At 50.0% G+C, this 23,294-nt stretch overlaps 1 protein-coding gene across 7 annotated transcripts in view; it reads right to left on the bottom strand.

The window, feature by feature from the left end:
- The window catches only part of Eml1 (EMAP like 1), a 146,428-nt gene that overhangs the window by 19,388 nt on the left and 103,746 nt on the right, over nucleotides 1–23,294 (bottom strand). For 2 of the 7 annotated variants that reach the window (XM_087195563.1, XM_087195561.1), the window contains exons 4-11: nucleotides 21,177–21,311; nucleotides 10,605–10,633; nucleotides 9,729–9,785; nucleotides 7,306–7,435; nucleotides 4,689–4,838; nucleotides 3,903–3,972; nucleotides 2,082–2,192; nucleotides 1,258–1,353 (exon numbers count right to left, since the gene is read on the bottom strand). In XM_087195563.1, coding sequence (XP_087051689.1) covers nucleotides 1,258–1,353; nucleotides 2,082–2,192; nucleotides 3,903–3,972; nucleotides 4,689–4,838; nucleotides 7,306–7,435; nucleotides 9,729–9,785; nucleotides 10,605–10,633; nucleotides 21,177–21,311 — 778 coding nt within the window. The remainder of the gene's footprint in view (nucleotides 1–1,257; nucleotides 1,354–2,081; nucleotides 2,193–3,902; nucleotides 3,973–4,688; nucleotides 4,839–7,305; nucleotides 7,436–9,728; nucleotides 9,786–10,604; nucleotides 10,634–21,176; nucleotides 21,312–23,294) is intronic. The other 5 variants (XM_087195567.1, XM_087195565.1, XM_087195566.1 and 2 more) reach the window with 3 other exon arrangements.

Genomic DNA, 23,294 nt, shown 5'->3' with positions numbered 1-23,294 from the left:
CTGTCTGCCCTGTGGGCTGGGAGCCCCTGGACAGGGAGCCAGAGTAGGCCGGCTGTACACTCTCTAGGAACCCCGAGGGGCCCTTGAGACTGTGGAAGCCCAGGCTTCTCGCTTGCCTTCTGGTGCTGGGCTCCCTGCCTGGCATCCACGGAATCACCTGAGGGCGCTTGAATGTAGACCCTGGCCTCATCCCCACAGAGGGACTGGACCCTGGGGAAGCGCCCGGCACTGCAGCCCCACTGCCCTATTGCTCCAGCAGACTGGCTGCCGTCCCCCACAGTCCTTCCTGTGACTCGATGACTTCCTGTGACTCTGTCTGTGGCTCGTCCAGAATCCCGTGTGCCGGATCTGGCTTTCAGCCCACATCCTGACCTCCAGGACCTGCACCCTGCTCTGCTCAGTGTGGCCCTGAGTGCTCCTTCTCCTATAATTCAGCTCTGCCTTTGAACCTGGGCAATGACTTGTCTTTGATTACTCCTAACCTTGCAACATAGCGAGAACACCTTACATCCCTGCCCAGAACATGAGAAGGCACAGCCACCATGTGGGAGGAAATATAGGGTCAGCTTCCACCACACATGAGACAGAAAGCTGCCCGCACAGGTTATCTGATGGAGATCCTGAACGGCAGACAAGTAATGTCGCCTGATGGTAGTTCTCACATCAGACAAGCAAGGTTATCTGGTGGCACTTCCAATGTTAGACAAGTAGTGTTATCTAAGGTTAGCAGACGCCAAGGTGAAGCTGATTCTACAGAAATAGGACTCCAGTGATGATGTCAATGGGAGAAAACATAAGAAAGCTGGAGGAACAGGTTTTGCATATGACAGGTTTTGCAGAAGGGAGCCAAGGCGGTAAGGGGCTGAGAGGATGGCGGCCAGAGGAGCCGCATGTGACCTAGGGTTTGGCTGCCTCACGGCCTTTGAGGCCCTTGCAGGGGGCAGTGCCCCATGGACCTCGGGGTGCGGGTGCCCACCTGCAGGGTGCCCTCCACTGCACTGTGCCAGGCACTGGGGATTTGAATGATGAAGGGAAAGGTGAACAAATAAACGACTGAGTGCATTAAAAGGGTAATGGGTGAGGAAGAAAAGAATCGTATTGTGAAGGCAGGACTCAGGAACAGAGTCCACGGGGGCAGGGCAGTGCAGGAAGAGCCTCAGGTGAAGGGGTCACACTCGGGACAGGTGGCCCTGGAGGTCCTGGGAGGGGCCCCGTGGGGGAAGTGACAGCACAGCACATCGGAAGCTGGAGCAAGACCTTCACATCAGCCAGCCGCTCCTCCTTCTGCCAGTCCCACACAGACAGCAAGTGGTCATTGGAGTCGTCCACAGCACACAGGTAGCTTCCTCCATTCTGAAAGAGAAAGGCGTGCACAGCAAGACTGCATTTGAGAATTAACATGAGTGCTCACCTTATTTTCAGCAGTCTGCATAAAGACCATTCACCCACTGCTGGCTGGGCCAGACAGGGATGGCAGGGCAGTGTGGGTCACGAAGGGACAGGAGTGGGACACAAGGCTCTCCGTGCCAGCTTCCGGAAAACCAGGAGCTCAGTGTCCCTGCTCCCTGAGGACCATGCCCTCGGCAGGCCTGGCCAGGCTCTGTTGCCAGCTGTGGACCCCACGACTGCAGGTCACAGGGAGCAGAGCACCAGGACCTGAAAGAGCATGGCCACTGGGTGTGCACGTGTGCATGGGGTGTGAGTCACTTCTGAACTGGATGAAGAAGGGGTTTGGTGGAGTGCAAGCATGGACCTGGTGGAAACCTGGGAAACGGAGAGACCTAGCCAGCTCAGGAAGCCAGCCCAGGTCAGCACAGCAAGCACATGCGGTGTGGGTGGCTCTCAGGTCAGAGCAGGCAGATGCCATAAGCAACAAGAGGACAGACTTGGGGGTGTGGGGCTTTCTTCTTCACACACCCAGGAGGCTGGAGATGTGTGTCCCCAAAGAAGGGACCCAGTGGCATGACGGTTCCAGAGCGCAAGTCCCAACACGCACCCGGGCAGTAACCTCTCTCCAACCTGTGGCAGATTCCCTCCTGCCTGTGGCCCACGGCTCTGACACCCACAGGGCTTGAACTTACGGATTTTGAAAATGCAATACAGGTGACAGCCCGGTCGAAAAAGCCTTTCCCGATGACATGGAGTGTGTTCAGTGACACAGAATCCCAGATGCGCACGTGGGGGAGTAATTGCTGTTTTGAAAAGAAAAATGCAGTCATCAACTGTGAGGGTTTACAAACTCCTCTTTACCTTGAAGCTACGAGACTACTTGGGCAGTAACGACAATTGTGTCAAAACAACCAAAAGGACTTTTTCTGCCTCGGAGGAGCCTGTCTCTCCAAGTAAATGACATGTTCCCAGAGGCTTTGGGAGGCCCGATAGGAGGGGCTCACCAAGACCTAAACTTGGGCTAGGCTGTTCTGGGCATCCAGATGTGTTCTTGACTTCCAGATGTTAGGGATGAACAACGACAGGGAAAACGGTATCTCCTACGAGGTATTCTTTTTTAGTCTGATTTGGTGCCAAGGTGTCAACATGTCCAAGTTTATCCGAATGGGCAGCACCAAACAGTATTAGGAGCCTGACATTCCTCATTCCACAGGCGCGAAAGAGGCAACTTAATTATGCACAAATACAACTTAGGATTGTTATAATTCGTTCAAAATCTTTTCAACTGTGTCGTGGGTTAGTTTTATTAATTTTTCTCTTCCTTATAGAAGAAAGCACCTCATCAACAAGAAAAGTGGTAGCAGGGCATTGGATGAACTCGTTCTAGCTCAGCCCTGTCTCTGACTAGCTGGGGAGCTGTCACGGGGAGGAGCCAAGACCTTCACACTGAGATACGTCTCCGGCTCTCAGGGTTTCAGGGAGCTGCCCAGGTTGGGCTCGAATCGTGATCCTCTTGCTTCAGCCTCCCAGATGCTGGGATTAAAGGAATCTGAAGTACACTTTAAAGTTACAAGAGGCAGAACAAATGGTTCCATACTGATTTCCAAGATGTTTTCATGGCCATGTAACATTAAAAAGAAAAGGCGAACACTTGTTTCATCTAGGATAAGGTTAATATTTAAAATTTGATCTTACTAAAATATTTTCTCAAATACAGTGGCCGTCATGTTTTCTGAGAGAAAGTATGTTGATAAAAATGAACGTATTTTATGGGATTAGTGCAATCATAAGCTACACACAAGTAGATATCAAAAAGGCTACAAGGAGTTCTGAATGAAACATGCCCATCACAAGATTACGGTGCAAAAGTAATTGGAAGCCAATTTTGAATCGTTCTGTATTTTGTTTAATCCCACTAACTCCCTTTCTTGTTCCCTAAGATACAAATTAAAGTCACACTGAAGAGCTTATGCCGTCTGTGTGAAACCTCCCAGCTGCCTTTGTGACCCCCACACAGGTACAAGCTCCACGGCTGATGTCCCGGTCACAGCTGCTGATGGCCAAGGTGTCCCCACTCAAGGGACTATTCATTGGGATTTTAAATTTACCTCTTTTTTTGGTACCCGGGATCGAACTTGGGTCCTTACGCTTTTGCAGCAGGCAGAGAAACCACTGAGCTAAATCCCTGGCCCTAAATTTACTTCTTAAGTGAGTCCTGACACATTTTAATGCTTGGCATGTGTGGAAATAAGAATTTTAAGAATTAGTGAATTCTTAGGCAAGAACAACGCTATTTTAAAATTTCCTGAAAATAAGGCACACTCAAGTGTTTTTTTTTAAGGCCACTGTGATGTGAGACACTTAATCTGCAAATTAAAAAAACCCTAGCAAGGGGCTCGGGGAGGCATTTAGATGCGGTGACATGCCTAAGCAGGCTGGCTCTCGAGTGAATGCCTTCTGGAGATGGTTCTGTTCCCAGCTTGCTACACAGACGTGAAAGGCCCTGCACCCACCTTGCCATCCTTCGATGTGCCTGCAACTTGTCCGGTGGCTATGGTGATCCTGTCAGGATGAACCGCTAGGCTGAGAAAGGACATTGAGAAGATGCTTAAACTCCAGAGTTAGTTAGCTTTGCTTTCCCTTCCTCAAATCGAGTTGAGTTGATAACTTAAAAATGAGAAACTGTATGGCCTAACTTCCTGCAGGCTCATGACGAACTCTCCGAACACCCAACCACGTTAGATAACTCCTGCCTATTCTCTGCCTCTGAATTCCCTCATTTCTTATTGAGAAATTCCAAACTTAACCAAAATCTTCCTTTGCTAGGACAACTCCGCTTCCATCTCAGAACCTCTTAGCCCACGCACCCTTTATTAAGAAGTCATCCTGGGGGTGTTAAAGAGAAAGGCAGCGTGTCTCTTGCCAACAGGGACTTTATCACTGACGGGGACCCAGGACAAATATAGACCCACAAATCCAGGAGCTCATCCCTCTGGCCTTCCGAGGTCCTACACCAGCTCTGAGTGAACCCTGGAAGGGTAGACCCACCCCTAAGCTCCACACAGAGCATTTTAACTTCTGAGCAAAAAGTCCGGCCCAATGTAGTGCCCACTCAGGGTGTGTCGAGGAGGCGTCTGCACAGGGTCTGCCCAGCCGAAAGATGTGCTGTGGGGACAGAAGGCTGAACCCGGAGAGGCCGGCAGACAGCACGGGGGACACAGAAGAGCATGGCCAGAGCCTGACTTTCTGGGGCCTGCTGCCTCTCTGGTTCTTCCCGGGGAGCATGGGAGGGGACGCACCACTTCACGTCCTCGTTGTGGCCGACATAGTGCCTCTGCAGCTGCTCCTCCACGTTGAACAGCACCACCACCGACGCGATGAAGTACACCGTCTCGCCAGTGGGCAGCAGGTACAGGTTGTTCCGGCAGTCGCGGCCGCGGTACCCGTAGCTTTGCGTTCGTCAAGGTAAACACTGGCTTCCTTTCCAGCTGACAAAGCCTCAGCTGCATTCAGCAGGTGCAGGCAAGAGAACGCTATGTGGCCCTGACCCTCAGTTTGAGGTTGAAGTACTTCCACATACTCCGGCCTGAAACATCAGACCCGGAAGGCAGGCCATAAAGTTGGAAGTGGTCAATCAGGTAATGAGAATACATGTTTTTAACAATACAAAGATTTGGAGTATTCTTTAAAAAATCATTGAGTCAACTATGAGTCTATTTTTTTTTTTTTTGGTACCGGAGATCGAACTCTGGTGATTGCGCTTGCGCAGCAGGTGGCGAAACCACTGAGCTAAATCCCCGGCCCCTGAGTCTATTTTTTTTATTGTGATCCAAAGGTTAAATCTTTTACTGAAATAGAAAAAACTTTAAAATATCGATAGACATCCTCATAAGGGTACAAATGACACATCAATATGTATCAAAGGGAAAAAATTTAGGACCTGCTTGCCCCTGCTCTCTAGGGATTTTTCCTATTAAGGTGCTGGAACATATTCTTCCAATCCCGGAGAACTATTTGGAGAGAAAAGCATCACTTGAACTTGGGTGTAAAATATAACCCAGCCACACCCCCCACAAGGTTATTTTACATTTCCTGAAATGTGAATAGCAAGTTGGTTGAATAAATGTGTTTTGGAATAAATGTATTTTCAATGTGTTTTCCAGATTTCATTTAACTATTTAATAAGCTGTAATGAGGGACAGAAGAGCCGACTCCCTCAATTTCCTGTGCCCAAACAGCTACAGATAAATCAATGCCTGCAACCTCGAGACCTGAAAAAAGAAAGTATGTATTTGGGGGGAGAAAGGCAGGTGATAATTATTTAAAATTTCCAAAGTCTGTGATGGAAATGGACTTGCGGCTGCTACTATTTAAACTCGCATCCGGTAACTTGTGTTCACAACTTGGCATTGAAAGAGAATCAACAAAGGTCTGAAGGGAGAGAAAAGACTGTTTGCCTTGAAAGCTGCATAGACCGGAAGTAATACATGAGTAACTGAGTTAAATGGGAGAAATAATGACACTCAGTTCACCTCTCCCCAGGTTCTGTCTGTTTTCCCTGGAAGCTTACTTTTCCAAGCCTCCTCCCAATGCAGCCTCTATCAGTCACATTTCAAGAACTTCAGTTGTAGGGTAGATTCAGATTTGGGTGGTCTAGATTTTTGGGAAAATTTTTCCTTTTTTAAAAACAAAGTAGGATTATCTCTATGCTCTGCGTCACCTGGATTTATGCCATCAGTGTTGATCCTTAGTAGCACTAGAGCATTCGATTCTTCTATTCTCTCTTCAGCTACAGGGCACTGACTTTGACCTTGGGCTCCTGAGACCCACCAAGTTCCTACTTGGTTAGAAGGGAGAACACTAGTCCCTCCTTTCAGGGTGTCCCGATTTGTTTGGGTCCAGAAGCTTGCAGTCAGCACAGTTTGGTTTCAGTTTTTTGCTGTTGTTTTGAGACATGGTCTCATTATGCAGTTCAGGCTGGCCTTGGGCACCCTATGCAGCCCAGCGATCCTTCCGCCTCAGCCTCCCAAGTGCTGGGATTATAGGCGTGCATCACCACATCTGGCTTAGCTTCAATTTTTTAAATTCTCATTTTCTCATTCACAGGTTCAATATTTCCTTTCACTTTCACTGCTGTGTCCTTGTAAATACGTAAGCATTCCAGGCTTTTCCAGCCCTGGAACAAGGCTGACGAGATAACAGCACCTGCCACAAACAGCCAGCTCCTTCCTACCTTCCACTCCTAGACTGTAACCCATTTGTTATTATTTTCCCCAGGCTGGCTTCTCTGTGAGTTTTTAACCAATTTTATTCTTTAAAGATTAAAATTCAGGTCATAAACTAGTGATGTGTTTGCCCTGCCCCTCCCTAGCCCAAATTCACTCATACCAGCATACAACATTTTACTTTGATATGTTTTCCAGGGAAATGATGTACATGTACTTGCACCAGAACCACAGATACTTCAATCAGGAAGGATGAGCTGGTTCCTCTCATAATTGGCAGCTCCTCCTTTCCCAGGATGTGGGGCTGGGTTTTAACACATGGCCACTTTTGGAAAATAAATTTTTTAAAATGAGAGAGGAAAATGTTTTGATTTTTAAAAGCTTAAGAAGACTGAAAAAAGAAATTCTTTTTTAAAAAGTCAGGCGTGGTGGTGCACACCTATAATCCCAGAACTCAGGAGGCTGAGGAAGGAGAATTGCTGTTTGTTTGAGGCCAGTCTGGGCTACATAGAGAGTCCCTGTCTCAAAAAACAACAACAATAACAACAACAAAATTAGGAAGGAAGGAAGGAAGGAAGAAAAAGAAAGAAAGAGTTTAAAATCTTAAGGGACTTTATGAAATTTTACAATTAAACTTCAAGCATTCATCAACTAAGGCCTCAGTGTGAGGCCAGTCCTGAGGAAAGGATACACCCACTCCAGCTTCAGTCTCTTGGTTGGTAGTTCTACTTTTGCTTCCAAACTGTAAGAATCCACTTGCTCTTTGGGCATGTACATGGTAACAGGGCGTCCTCGAAGAAACATTTTTACATATCCTTCTTCTACAAAAAGAGCAAAAGATGTCAGCAAGACACCTCCATGCTCAGGCCACCAGAAAGCAAACGTCACTTCTCCCTAGCCAGGCAATGCAAAAGTGAAAGCTTTACCCTGTGACACTTCTACCCAGTGTCTCAGGGGAAAAACAAATCGCTAGCATGTAAAATTAAATGCCTTAGAACAAAAGCTTGGGTTGTGTTGGCTTTGGGCATTCTGCTTACTTAAATGCATGGGATACACGAGAAACTCTAAGAGGCAGAAGGAACCAGATGCTGTCAATTATTTCCTGTGAGATCTTAGTACTCACACTTGTCACCAGGAGGGGGAAACGTACCACACCGAGAATTACAATTAATGCAACAAATACACCTCAAACTTTTTTTGAGCTGAATGTAGACATAATCTCAAAATTGATGAAATAGTTATCAATATTGAAATTGGTTTGTTTTATTGAAGTGTAAAATCGTTGTGTATCTTTTACATTGGGCAGATTCTTTAAAAGGGAAAAAATCAAGATCAACAGAAGGGTGTGCATGGAATGTCAAAAGAAAATTCTCAAGGAAAAGCCAGAAATGGAAGCCGAAAGAGCAGAGAAGTGAGAAAAATAGATCAGGAAGCAGAACTTTCTAGAGTGAATCTTTCTATTATAGTAACTTTTGCTTTTTGCTAAATTATAGGGGCAAAATAAAAACCACTAACACATGGACCTGGGGCAACCTCTGGGTCTTAAAAAAACAGCTTGTGGTGTTCTGACCAGTGTTTTGGGGATGTCATAGAAGCAAAGGAAATGTCTCCTGAGTTCCTGGTGACTCTGCTCAGTTTCGAGCTGTCTGCCCCCCTGCAGGCTGAAGGATGCGGCCTCAGTGGCACTTAAACGGGGCTCTTGGAACCAGCGATGTCTGCATAGCTCACCAGGGAAATCATTTGGAGAGAGGAAACTGGTGAGAAAAAGTCATGGAATAATGACAGTACCGTAAGTATAACCGCAAATCAGTCTTGTAAGTCTGAGGCCTAAGAGTTTTCAAACAATGCCACATGCAGTATTATTTAAACATGAAATGGAATGGCATCTGCTCTGATGTTACTGCGTGCACACACTGCAGATCTGATCCATGTGACCCCTCACTGCACGTTAGGCTTGGCGTTGTGGGAGGGCCAACGACATGCTCATCACTGCACGCCCGTGCAGCTGCTCCCTCTCTAACTGCCGCACGAGCACCTCCCAGCTGCCCTGGACCTGTCCACCCAAGGCCACCACTGCCACAGGCTCTTATGCGCCCTCTGGAGCATCTTATATTCTGCTGCCAACTGGGAGCCCAAGCTGGATCTCACCTCACATGTCCTCCATGAGACCCCCTGGCTGCTCTTAGCTGCTGGACAGGGAGCTCTAACTGCCTGGGGGCCCTCACTTTCCACGACCCCACCTACCACAGCTACTCTAAGAGGGTCCTCTGTGGACAGAGGTGTCCCTGTGCTAAATGACACCCTGTCCTGCCTCTGGGCTCTACTTGTACTGCTCTTTTCAGAAGTGTCCTCCCTGCTAAGCTGTCACTCAGACCCCACTGGCCACAGTGTGGTGACCATAAAGGAACAGCCTGAAAGCACCCAGCACAGCACCCTCAGCCAGAGAGAGTTTAAAGTTCAGTGAAAAGTGACTCCGTCTCCTCTCTTTGGAAGGCAGGAGTCAGTCCTGCCAGGGCACTCACAGAGTGCAGGTTACGAGAGAAGGTTACACAGTGGCATTCCGAGACACAAAGCAGCCACTGAGGGTGTGTGTGCCTGCGCAACAGCCCTGAAACATCTGCTTGAGGAAGCTAGCTTGTGTGCTGGTTCAGAGTCCTGACTGACTGAGGATTCCTCATGGCAGTTTTGAATTACTAGGCCAGGCCTTGACGCTACATTTAAAACCAAAGTGCAGCAAGGGAGAGCAATGCTTTGTTCAGGTGTTAGGATAATAGCACACATCGCCAACCGGAAAGGCGCTAGCGGGGAAGGCCAGCAGCAGCACAGGACTCGTGGCAAATGTGGGACATCCAGGGCTTGCCCTGTGGCTCTCTTCCAGTTTACACAGGGTTGAAGAATTCCTGTCATCAGCCCATAATCAACCCAGACCCAAGTAACAGCCACATCTCAGAGCCCATTGGAGCAAGTGCTGAGGGCTCCGAGCACAGAGCAAGTGGAATTGCTGGGTCCGGAGATGGCTTCATGCATGGAGGGCACCTGTAGGAAGCGCCTCTGGAGCCAAGCGGCGGTGTGCAGACAGCTCCAGGCTCTGCTCCGAGTGCTGCCTACGCCTACCTTTGCAGTGCGTCACCCGGCGCTTCCCTTGGGATTTCGGAGACAGGGACAGAAGGGCTGGATAAAGAGACAAGGGTGCTGCAGGAACGGCTAGTCTACCTGTTCTGGGCTTTCCAGCCAGTGTGCCGGGGTCAGCTGGGTGCTACCTGCCCCCAGGGTGCCCCTGGGAACTTGGGGGCCCTGACACTGCGCTTACGTGGGCCTGGCTTCACGGAAGCACACGTGGGTAAACACAGAGCTGCTTATGTGTCTTCCTCTAGAACCCCAGGGGAAGGGGTGGGAAGTGAATAACTATATGAATTTATTTAACTGATTGCACACTTGTAAAAAAATTTTTTTTCACTTTACGTACACTTTTAAATAGGGCTACTATATTCAAAAAACAGTATCTATCTTATAAGGTGTGCTTAAAACAGATCTGTGGAAAGGTATGTAGGAACAATTAGTTTGCAGTCTAGGAAATTACAGGCAGAGAGAGAAGCCACTTTTAGGTACAGTTATGTAACTTGATGCACCAGAATCTTTCCCTGGGGGCAAATGCACTTGTGGGCCCCAGAGCCTGGTTAGTAAGGGAGGAATGAAAAGGCAACAGAAGTCTCCAATCAGGAAATTCCAGTAGGCAGGGCTGTGGCCCATTACTCTGAGCTCCTGCAGACGGTCAGGCAAGGGTTAAGACTGTTTCCCAGGGGCCACCAGACCCCCAGCCCCGGCCCCAAGCAGCCACTCTGGTGGCACAAACATCAGAGCTGTACCCTGAACGTCACAGGCCTGAGAGAGCTGCTGCTGCTCTGCCTGGCTCAGGCCCCAGCGACGGCCACTTCTGAAGGCCACCCACGTGGGCAGGGGACACCCAAACGAAAAGGAAGTCACACTTACCTGCACTGAATACAGGCTCCTTGGGCTTGCTGTGAAAACAAACCAAAGACAGTTTTTAAAGGGTGCCCGGGTCTTGTGCCCTCCCAGATCCACAGCCCCAAGTGGTGCACGTGAACAAGAAAACAAAACTGGATTCCTTGCAAAAGGAATGAGAGGAAGCAAAAATGTCCAAAGCCAGGTGTGAGAGATGGTAATCCTAAGTTTATCACCAAAGTTGTGCTTGTTGTGAGAGCAAGTACGTGTCTAGGGAGCAAATGTGGGTTGCTCAAGATAGGGTGTAAGAGCTTCGTGCTTCTTCCCCATGCTCTCCTGGCAGGCTTGACTTACAGAGATCTTGGGACTGTCTCTTGCCTGAGACCAAGCGCTGTCTCCTTGAATCTGAGCAAGAGGGGAGGCTGGGAGCTGTGGGGACCACGCTGCTGACCTCAGGGCCCTGGGCACTGCCCCAGGCACTATGGCTGGGAACCTGGCCCCAGGAGCTCTAGGACAGCACCTTGGGTGGACTGAGCTCATGCCTAGGGTAAATGTCCTACAGGTAAATTCCATGGAGGGTCCCCACATGCCAAGGGAGAGGCGGGCCACGGCGTGGCCACTACTTCCTACCCAACCCCTGTGTCCAGCAGAGCTATGGGGGACAGCGACACCTCTATTCTGACAGGACAGGGTGCTGCGGTGCTTTGTGTACGGTTTGACCCCAATGTTCATGTACTAGAAGCTTGGTGCCTACACAACAGTATGAAAAGGCAAGAGATCTTTACTTTTTTGAATCAGGATCTCACTATATAGTTCAGACTGGCCTTAAACTCACTATGGTGCCCAGGCTGGCCTTGAATTTGTGGTGATCCTCCTGCCTCAGCCTCCTGAGTGCTGGGATTTCAGGTGTGCACCAGCTCCAATAAACCTTTCCTTTCTCAAGTACTCAGTGGTGGGTATTCTATTACCCAACACAAAACAGCCTAAGGTGAACAGGAGTGGGGAACACGAGCCACTGCTTGCCTCCAACTGCAGCAGACCCCAAAGTCCAGGACCCCAGTGCCCAGCTTCCCTGTTCTGCTTTAAGATGTGGAACAAGACAGATAAAACAAGCCCAAGCCGGAGGAATGAAGGCTTTACTACCTCTCCTTACATACTGCTAGAGGCTTGGACGCTGTGTGTGTCTGCATAATTTAAACAAAGACCTGAGTAGAGAGACTCCTAATGTTACTTCTTTTCTTCCTAATTTTTAACTTTAAATATGGGTCTGCTGCTTTGCTAAGGTTTGCAAAGCAGCCCTCGTTTCACTCAACAGAAGTTGGCGAATCTGCCACTGGCTGTTTTCTAAACTCTGAACTGTGGTCACTGAGAATCTCACCCTGTAAAAGCCCAGTGTAACCTTTTAACCTAAGGGCCTAGGCTGGTGATGGTGAACCTTTTAGAGCTGTCAATGGCACAGACAGCCCGCTGTGGCACAGGTGCCAAGGGTTCGCCACCACTAGCCTGGGCCTCATATCCACGGACCGCCTCTCCCTCCACGGCTTCCCTGTGTCTCTGCGAACCCACTGACCACCCAGGCTCCGCTCCTTTCCTCTTCAGGGACAGCAGCCCCACAGGCACTGTGAGGCCTCCTCAGTGCCCTGCTGGACGCAGAGACCCCTGCAGGCCTCGCTGCCCCACCCAGCCCGGCTTCTCCACTGCTCTTCGTGGCCCCACATTTCAGTTCGTTTCTCTTGTTAGGTATGGACTCCACACAGGAAAGGAGCCCTCCTCCTGCCTCTCTGCAAAGATGCCTGCAGTGTGGCCTGTCCCTTTGGAGAGGAACTTGCCACCTGCAGGGGTTCAGCTTGTGTTCTCCACTCAGCGGCCTTGGCGCTCTTGCTGTGATACTGTGGATCACTTGGGTGTTCCCCTGTCATGGTGAGAGTGATGTTCCTGTGACCCTCCGTGTGCCAAATCTCAGCCCTCTGTCACGTATCTGCATTGCTGCTCCACAGGCAGTGAGGATGTGAGAGAGAGCGCTAGGACTGAGGAGGCCAAGGCAGGTCTCACCCTGTCAGAGACGTGATCAGAGTCTCAAACGACAGGAAAATGACCTTTCCCCATTATGACGTTGATCACAAAAGCAGGAAGATGCAAAGCCATGCACACAGACACAGCAATCCTGAACACTGTCTGGAAGAAGAAAAATGAAATCAGGGACTATGTTCCTCTGAAGAAGAGAAAATTCTTGGGAAATCCAAACCCCCATATAGGGAAGTCCAAGGCCTTCCGAGGCTGACAGCCTCTGAGACGAAGAAGATTTCTAATAGAAGGTTAAGGATAGCAGGAGTGTCAAAGCCTGAAGGTCACTGACAGAGGTGGCACTAATGTGTTTATATTTCTTCAAATCTAAACCATGGATCACTGTTGGTGTGTTGTGCCCAGACTACTGCTCTGGGCCAGCATGTTAGAAAATTACACTTTCATAAAGAAAATGGCATATTCTCCTGCATGGTGGCGCATGCCTGCGATTCTACAGGGATTACGTAGCGAGACCCTGTCACAAAAATCCAAAAGAGAAAGTGGCATACTTGCTTCAGGACCCCTCTTCCCTGCCAGTGCACCACACCTTTTCTACAAGGCAAGGGCAGCATCGTTCACCAAGGCTTTTCTGCCCACCTGGGGAAGTCACAAACACAAGCCTGGGAACTGACCAGGGGTTTCCCACCTCCCCAGAGCGGGGCACAAGCAGGCCTGGGCCAGCAGCTGGGGTGCAGCCCTTCTGGAACCCCATCACTTCTGGCAATGCTGGAGACGCACTTGGGAGCGAGCCCACTTGGGAGCAGAGGCGATCGCCTCTCTAGGGGTCACGAAACGTGGATCTGATGACCTTCAGCTCGGGTGTGGTTCCAGGGGCAGGGGCAGTACTCGGCCTTGTTCCAGGATGGGGACCAAGCCCCAGGCTGGCAGGAGACATCTCCATCCCTCGTCGCAGGCAGGGGGAGGCCGGGCGTCTGGCCCAAGAAAAGCTCCCTACCCTGAGTGCTAGGCTCAGGCCAACAGGCAGCAATGCAGCCAGCACCCAGGAAGTGGCCACAGTGCACTCCTGGCACTTCCACCCCATAAACCAGCCAAGCCGTCTTTCTGAACAGGCGCAGCCCAGCATCCTGCACACCGGGTCCCGGACACATCATGACTCGTGCCGACGTCTCAGGGACCAGCCCTGGAGCAGAACTGGCAGGAAGCAGATGGGAACTGAGGAGAGACACGGGCTTCTGAAAGTGATCAGGAAGGCCGGGTGGAGGGGGAGCCCATGCCAAGGCCGGCATGGTACTTCCTCAGCCTTATTCAGACTATAAAAGCCCGAGCTGCAGGTGAGACATGGAAATAAAATCACCACAGGAAGTCAAAAGATTCTATCATGTCAATAATAAGTCCTTGTAAAAGCTGTCCTTTTTTTTAAACTAAAGATGGGGTCATTTAGGAACTTATTATTGTTGTTGTTGTTATTATTTTGAGACAAGTTCTCTCTGTGTAGTTCAGGCTGGCCCTGAACTCACTACATGGCCTTGAAGTCACAGTGATTCTCCTGCCTCAGCCTCTCTAGTACCGGGATTACAGGCATACACCACCACGCCTGGCTAAGAACCATCTACTGAAAATGTTTACAAGTCACTGGAGACTTCACAGGGGACAAAAACTACAGCTTCCCAGACACTGCCAACCAAAATGAACAGCTCCAGCTCAACACAGCAGATGGAACAGACTTGGACGCCAGCCTGGGCTCGGGCTGGCACTTTTCCTCTGTGGGCCGAGGCTCCTTCTACACAATGGGGGCAGAAGCCCTGTGTGGTCCAGGCCGTGGCAGGACTAAATGACGGAGAGATGGAGGGAAGGGCACAAAAAGAACGAAACAGTGTTATGCACATGTAGCGACCCCTTGAGGAATGTGGTCATTAGGCACTGGAAACGTGCTAACACAAATAAAAACGTTTTAAATTAAAAAGGAAAAAATTAATTCATTAAACATATAAAAAACACGTAACAAAGTGCCCCAAACATTGTTATTCATTAATTCTGCTTCTTTCTTCCTCTAATTTCACCTAACAGTTGCAGACTAAGCTTAAAGAATGTTACCACCAATTATTTTAAAATATATTCAAAGGTAAGCGACTTCATAGCTGGAAACGCAAAACAATCTTCAGTAAAAAGACGCTTAATTTAGGGACTTGGTTTCCAGCACAGACTTTTTCTGAATCTAAAGTGTGGGTTAAATCACCGACCTCTGGGTGGCGCTATGCGCCTAGTTCTTCGATCGCGCTGGTCTTTCTCTGCAGCGTCCTTTGCGGCATTGAACAGATACTGAGCAGTTTCCGGGCAAAGCGACACAGCTTCTGCCCCACCAAAGCAGAAAAGGTGGATGGCGGATGAGGGGGCCAGAGTTAGGGTCACACAGCAACCGAGAGGCCCTGGCTTCAGACTCAGGACAGAGGCGTCCCGAGAGCCGGGCAGGATGCACTGCCGCCCCAGCCCCAGCCCCAGCCCCAGCCCGGGCACCGGGCGGGGACAACCTGGGGTCACTTGTGAAGTGAGTGAGTCTGCTGCTTCTCACCTAGATTTGCGTTTCGCTGCCAAGACTAAGTTTGAGCGTCTTCATTATTCAGCTGCTCGTGGGTTTCCTTGTCCGCACACTGCCTGCTCACACCCTGAGCTGCTTTTCCATGGCATTATTTTCCTTACCGGTTTGGGCCGAGTCTTATCCAAAGTGAGACAGCCGGCCTTCCCCGAGTGACCGCTGCTAGTCGCCGTGGGGAGTGGGCCCGCCTGGGCTGCCCCTTCCCCTCTCAGCAGCCGGTCTGTGTGCAGCAGTGCTCGGGGCTGCGCGTCGCCTACTGAGTGAGCGAGGTAAGAGAAGTTTCAGAGTCCCCGACGCCCTCCTTTGCAGGCTGGAGTGGGGACAGGGACAGGAGCGGGGGTCAGGAAGTGTCCCCGAGGAGGCAGGTCGGGCATGGGGTGGTGTGAGGAGACCTGGACACACATCTGCCCGGTACCCTGGGGTGGGGAGAGGGTCCCAGAAGACCCTGCAGCATGGACTTGTTTCGGCCTACAGCACCGTTGGGGCAGGTGGGCACCATGTCAGTGCCAGCGAGGAGTCCCGAGAGGTTTAATAATTTACAACCATGCAAGAGAAGGCAGCAGAGCTGTATTAAGACTTCATCTGATGATGGCTATACAGCCTCTTTCTCCTCTCTCTCTCTCTCTCTCTCTCTCTCTCTCTCTCTCTCTCTCTCTTTCTGAGACAGGGTCTCGCTGTGTAGCTCAGCCTGGCCTTGAACTCATTACATAGCGCAGGCTGGATTTGAAGCCACCACACTGGACTACAGCGCCATGATTGTAACCATCTTTTATAATATTAATTGGAATAAACAGATTCATCTAACAAGTGTCTGCTGAGTGCCTACTATGTTGGGCGTTGTCTTAGATGTAGGACCAGACTGCCTGCCTAAAAATCTACCTACAGCACACTATGTCCAGCGTTCCACACAGGCTGACCCGGAGGGCACTTAAACAACACACGGGCACACACACACACACACACACACACACACACTCTCTCTCTCTCTCTCTCACAGGAGGAATTGTGAGGTCCGAATCATACACTGCGCAGCCAGTGCCCTCGAAACAAAGTGGATGCTCAGCTCCAGAGTCCCGGAGTGGTGAGATCCGTTTCCTCTTTTTGCACATCTGGATTTCCTAACGAGTTCCTTATACTAAATAAACTCAAAGAGCTTTTAAAATCCTGCGGAGGGAAAGTGGGGGACGTGTTGGAGAGGTGGAGAGGTCTGATGATGAGGAGCCCTGTGCCCCAGCAGGCTGGGCACTAAGATTTAGATGACAGCTTGGGCTGGGCCTGGTGTGCACACCTGTGATCCCAGCATTGGGGAGGTGGAGGCAGGGGAATCACCATGAGTTTGAGGCCAGCCTGGGCTACTTAGCAAGACTCTGTCTCACCAATAAGAAAGGAGGGAAGTGACTGACAAATACAGATCCCACCACCTCGCAACGCCGTGCAGCTCCCAGCACATGCACTTTGGGGTGCAACTGTGCCCAAGCCACAGGAGCACCCTGACCCTGTCTGGACCCGATGAGGCGCTGTCTCCCCAGTGGGCATCCTCGAGGGGGGCACCCCGACAGGAAGCAGTTTTAGAAAGCACCCAGCACCATGGTCTCTGACTTCCCTGTCTGGCCCAGTAAGGGTGTTCAGGTTGTGCAGCACTAAAGGGCTTTTCCTGCAACTGGTGGACCCAAAGGTGGACAGTGTGTCTGTGGGTCACAACAAAGTTGCCAGCAGATGGCTAACACATTTCCTGTTCTAACATATCAGCCCATTACAACAACTTTACATGGAAACAGTATCTTGCCCACTTAGAGGTCCTAGAACTTATTTCAAAGGGCGAATCAGCATAATAATTGAAACATTTTATCCATCTAGCAACATCTGACATAAACTGGCTTCTAAATAAGTGGCCATTTTTCTGTCTGATACAAAGTATCCTTTTAAAATTAAAAAGATCCTTACAGACTAGTACACTGGGTACATTATACAAGTCTTCCATTAGAATGTTATTGCTGCTTCCCTATTTAAATTTAATAAGTACTTCATGATGAAATGAATCACTGTATAATTATCATTAATTTACCATTAAAAATACATACAGTAAAATATTACATTGCCCTACATTGCTTTTGTTTTTAATGGAAATCTTTTCAGTACCAATAGTAAACAATGTTAAAGTTCTGTGGCTTGTTACAAGCAAAGTACCTTAAACATTTAACAATGTTCTAAAATGAAGATTAAGATTGTATCATGTTGGCCTGGCATGGTGGCACACACATGTAATCCCAGCACTCTGAGAGGCTAAGGCAGGAAGATTGTAAATTTGATTTCTTTTGTGTGTTACCGGGGATTGAATTTGGGTCCTTGTGCTTTTGAAGCAGGTGGCGGAACCACTGAGCTAAATCCCCAGCAGATTGTAAATTTGAGCCCCACCTGGGTGACTTAGTGAGAACCTGTCTCAAAGTAAAAAAATTTAAAAAAGGGTTGAGAAAGTAGCGGAATGTGAAGACCCTGGGTTCAATCCCCAGTGCTGCCGAAAAGAGATTGTGTCATGTCACAGAAAAGACTGTCAACCCAGTTAAATGAGATATAGGAGCAAGAAGATTAAAACTATTATAGAGAATATAGTTTCTAAGAAAGTGTAATTATTTAATACTAAATTACTGTGTTTTGGAAAACGCTAATGTTAGTGACTTCAAAAGCTCTTTACAGTGTAGATGCTAAGTTTCCAGCTGCTGTAACTATTGCTGAGAAAGACTTCTATTGATGTGGAACTGTTTTTCTTGAGTAAAGTGATCCTTTTTCTAATTTGTGCGAGAGTGTCTTTTGTGCGAAGCGCACAACGGGCTGTGACACATTGTGAGCTGTGTAGCTAATAATCTATGCTTGATGCAAGACATCACTGCTGTGTGATTTGCTGCGTCTGCACAGTGGGCCAGGCTGGAAGTTCCGGCCAGGATCTCGCTCTCCCCAGAAGTCAGCAGGCTGTGCTGGGTGCCAGTGAGTCCCGGAGAGGATGTGGGGCTCCAGGCGGTCACCGGGCATCACCCACCCTGGGACTGGCACACGCAATGTCAGCTCTCTAACAGCTGGGGGCTGCGTGGGGATGCTCCACACTTTGATTATTCTCCCTCCCCTTGGTTAGATTTTATCCAGACCCAGGCTATCCTCACAGGATTGTGTCACATGTACAAATGCAGTTTAACACAACGGACCCAAGAGGAGACCAGATGTCACCGAGCACCCTCATCTTTCATGTGAGAAAGATAAAACTGAGAATTGGAAAAGTCATAAATGATTTGCCCCTGCTCCACGTAAGTTTCCTTTTTGAGGATCGCCCGGCTCTGATGGGCATTCGTTGCTGTTTCCTAACATAAGTGCTGTGGTTTGTACCCCACTGTGCCCCGCAGCCTCACTCACTCACAGGCCGGCCTTGGGAGGTGGCTGGGTATGGGGCTCAGTGGGATCTGCTAGCTGACTATGGACCCAAACCTCAACAACTGAGCTGAACTAAGTCTCTCCTTCTGCAAGTCCTGGCTGTCCTCCTGTAGGCGAGGAAGAAAGTGACTTAAGACAGTAAAATTTGAGGGAATCAAGTATCCAATCTCTAACTCACAAAGGGCTTAGGGGAATGAGGCCAGAAGTGGCTGACAAACCCAGATCTTTGAGCCCTTTCCATGCTGCCTTGCTGCCTGCAGCCATCAAGTGAACCAATGTGGTTTTTTTGATACCAGGGACCACTGAGCTAAATCCCTGGCCCAAGTGAGCCAATCTTTTAAATGTGACACAGCCACTGGAACAATGAACATGTGCGACTGAGCTACCAAGTGAGGGGCAGGGTAAGGACCAGCGGCCAGATGCTCTTAAGACCCCTTCCCTTAGTCTTCCTTTTTGTGTGTGTGGTACTGAGGATTGAACCCAGAGCCTCCCTGTTTTTATTTTTTATTTTGCGACAGGGTCTCACAAAGTGGCTAAGTTGTCCAGGATGGACTTGATGTGAGATCCTCCTGCGTCAGCCTCCCAGAGTACTGGGATCACAGACTCGCGCCATGTGTTCAAGTTTTGAAACTTCTCTCTGCATCTGTCTAGGCCCTGAGACTGGCTTCTTCAGCAGGTGGGAGGTCAGAGCAGCCAGGTAGGGAGCTCCTCATACAGGAAGGAAGAGGGGGTGGAGGACGCTGTCCGGCAGCACCTGGATCCCGACTCAACCTTCCTTCCCTCCTGCTGCTCCCAACCGCATCTCTGCTATCAAGGCCGTGAGCCCCTGAAGGTGCCCGTCAGTACCAGCAGCCACCCCAGGGAGGCCCAGCACCTTCCCGAAGCCCCAGCAACTCAAGTAGCTCACGCTAGGCTGGCTTCTACCAGCCCTGGGTTCTAATAAGGCACAGGATTTATTTTCACATAGACACTTTCAGTTGTCTGGATTATTTTTAGAAAATGATTAGCACACTTTCCTGGCCCCTCATTCCCAAATCAAAATTTCCTACTGTGGCATTTCTCAAAAGTCCCTTTGTAAATGTCTTTGATGAAAATATTTACCCAGCACATTTACCAAAGCCATAGGATTTAAAAACAGAAAACAGATTTGGGGTTTATACAATGCAGATTCCTTCTGGAAATACTTAATAAAAATCAGATGTGCCCAGAATAAGCCAAGTTTACAAGAACTGCCAAGATCTAGACATCTGAGGTCAACTTCCTGGTGCATCCCAAATGCCGAGAAGCCTTCAGGGCCGTGTGCCTCCCCGGGGCTCACACTCTGCTGCCCTGTGACCGACCACCTGGCCTGGTTTCCAAGGTATTATCACCCAATTACCATAATTCCAACAGGAAGTACTGAGTTTGCATTAGAAGACAGGTCTTATGGCGATGGTTTACAACTGCGGACTCTACCTGCTACAGTGTCTGCATTTTTTCTATAAAACGTACCTTGTAGGAATAAAACTGGAAAAGAGGTTAAGCATCCTTTACAGGACCGAATCACAATGTATTTACAAACTTGGGGCCTGCAGTTTGGAGTAGGCTGTGTTATGACTAAGCCTTCTCCTGACATGAGCATTTGAAAAGAAACATGTTTGGCCTCTGGAACTGAAATTCCTCCCTGAGCTCTGGTAAACAGAGAACAAAATGAAAGTACAATGTTTAAAGAGTTAGACTAAAGCACATTAAGCACACAGAAAAACTGACCTCATCCATACATTTTTAAACATACCAATAAGCTGTTAAAACACCAAAAAAGTAGCTAATGAGTAAGAAGTTACTATCAATTTATATTTATTTATATTATATTTATAATAACCCATTATAAACTAATCTCATATAAAACTCAAAGTTGGGAGTAAAAGTAGGTCAGGAAACCAGAAAGAAAAAATGCTTCCTAGGGGCTGGGGAGTTAGCTCAGTGGTTCCACCGCCTGCCTCACAAGTGCAAGGACCCGAGTTTGATCCCCAGTACCAAAAAAAATAAATGCTTCCTATTGCTGTTGTTAGTTCAATATTAGGATCTCTGACAAATTATAAAATTACAACTTTGGGCCCATTTTGCCTTCAAAAAATACTGTTGACAGTCTTTTTATTTTTTTGGTACCAGGGATAGAACTCGGGACCTTGCGCTTTCGAGGCAGACAGCGGCACCACTGAGCTAAATCCCAGCCCTTATTGACAGGTTTAAAACATTCCATTCCATTAACCTTAAGATGGTCGCAGGTACATTAGAGGGATAATGCGCTTCTCACGGAGGCCCAGGATGGCTTCCCAAGTGTGCGGGTCTCAGGAGCCACTTCTGCCCTCTTGGGACCTGGGAGCCCGTTACAGGTTTCTGACCTGGAAGTGGTTTGTCTGAGCTGTGCCCGGCAGCTGCCCTCAACAACTGGTCAGCGCCACACCCGTGCTCTGAGGAGCCTGGTGCCTGGATGAGGGCCTCGCCCCCAGGGGTCCCCGACGTCCCCAGCACCAGGAGTAGCGAGTGTCCCAGCAGGGCCCCGCCAGGGGTCGCCTTACCCCTCGCTGTTCTTCTTGCCACTGGAGGAGCTGCTGGTGGAGCCTGTGCGGTTCCGGCCTCCCTTGGAGTCCCCAGAGCTCTCCCTCCGGCCACCAGGGGACACACGTTCGGAAGAGCTGGTCCGCTTGATGCTGCTGAAAGAGGGGACAATGACACCCTTCATGCTGCCATCCCACTTTGATGCCAAGTGTCAGCTCGGTACTTAGGGTCTCACTCTGCTTCGTGGATATCAGAGACAGATCAGTTCTACAGCCCCAGCTGCACGGATCAAAAAGCTGTTCAGAACATCACTCGGGTCACTTTGTCAACTCAGGAAACTGAGGCACAGGATGTGGCCTGGGCTTGAAGGCGCGTGACCCTGCCCTCGGGGTGCTTCAGTCTGGACCACTGGTGCTCAACCTCGGTGATGTCGCCCCCAGGAGACAGGTGGAAGGTCTGAAGCACTTCCGGTCGCCACAGCTCAGGGTAAGGGGACCATTACTGGCCCCCAGGGGGTACGGCCAGGGGCCAGCTACACATCCTGTGAAGCCCACAATGGGCCCTAGCAAGGGACTGATCACTCAGGCCCACATGCCAACAGTGGTGGTGCTGAAGAGCCTCGGCCTAAAGGTGACGGGACAGTGACAGGGTGCCCGTGGCACAGTGACAACAGAAATGGCCTCGTGTAAATGCCCTCATTAGAGGCAGTGCCTGGCCGGGAAGCAAAGCAATCAACTTCACACTGCACAGAGAGAGGGGCTGGCACGGCTGGCACCCTGGGAAAGGAGGCCTGCAGGCTGCCCGAAGCCAGGCATCTCTGGGGAAGATTGAATGAAGGGTTTGGCTGCGTGGTGACTACCCAGGCTGAGGTGTCTGCCTCTAGGAAAGGGAGACCCACGGCTTGAGCAGAGCCAGGGCCTGGGTGGGAAGACCGACCTTACCCAGGCGGAGCAAGCGGTGACCGAGGGCCATGTCCTCGGCTTGCTGGCACTGAAACCCCAGCCCCCAGGGCTTCAGCATCTGGGGACCAGGCTGGAGGGGCACTGGTAACGAGGCCGAGCCCTGGTGACTGTGATCAGTGCCTTCGGAAACGGACAACTCTCGCCTCTTCCTGGCACGGGGGACGTGGTGAGCAGGCGCAGGCTGTGGCCAGCAGCTCTCACATGGACCTGACGGCAGCTCCTGAGAGCCGGCTTCCGGGGCTGGGCTTGCGGCCACTCTGCTGCAGCGGCCCAGGCTCCAGGCAGAGCGCAACGTGGCTGTGTCCCAGCTGTCCCCGCTCGTCTTCTTTGGCTCCATCACAAGCACTGTTGAGATCTGGGCTCACCGATCATTATGCATCGCTGCAGGGCCTCACAAAGAAGCTCCATGCAGACTTATCACGGAAAAGGGTGAAACCGATGGATATACGTCATCGGGGGTCCCCCGCTGCCACCCTGACCCAGAGAGATCGAGGTGCTCCGATTCACACCTGACTTGGAAGAAGGCGGGGAGGGAGGATGGTGGGGATGCCCCAGGGCTGGTGTGGCAGGGAGAGGCACCGATCTGCGACTCGTCTGCCACTTGCTGATGGCTCAGGGCAGGACTGTCCATCTGGTGGCGGCTGAGGGGCCACAGAGCCACAGACGTGGAGGAAGTGGGGAGGAGGGGAGAGGAGAGTGAGCCCAGGAAAGGCTAAGTGTGGATGGGGCTCGGGAGAGAGGGGAGGGTTGGGGGATGGCACTCACGGAGGACACAGAACTGAGCCTCACAAAGGAGCAGCAAGCAGCAGCCGAGGTCCCACGGCCACAGGACCACTGCACCATGCCAGCTCTCTCTTCCTGGCCCCTTCACTGTCTGTCCCTCCTCAGTCTCTTCCTCCCATCCTTTTCCCTTTGCACCTTCTCACCGTCCAGTTAATGACCTCTTCACGTTGTTTTTAAACACTGACTGGTACTTGGCTTCTGAAAACTCACCTCTGGGGGTGAGTGAAGTCAATAAAGTGACCAGGATCACAATTATTTCAGTGCCCTTCTTGCGCAGTCTTTTTGGTAACTGAGAAAGCTTTGCATAATCAGCACTAGTATCCAACTGGAAATAGCAAGGGCGTGTCTTTTTTTTTTTTTTTTTTGGTCCTGGGGATCGAACTTGGGACCTTG

This window comes from Heterocephalus glaber, unplaced genomic scaffold (genome assembly GCF_053883595.1).
Source record: "Heterocephalus glaber isolate CG9 unplaced genomic scaffold, H.glaber_assembly_v1.0 deba00001608, whole genome shotgun sequence".
In the NCBI taxonomy this organism is placed as follows: Eukaryota; Metazoa; Chordata; class Mammalia; order Rodentia; family Bathyergidae; genus Heterocephalus; species Heterocephalus glaber.
The sequence above is the reverse complement of the archived record's forward strand: the minus strand, read 5'-3'. Positions and strand labels throughout refer to the sequence as shown.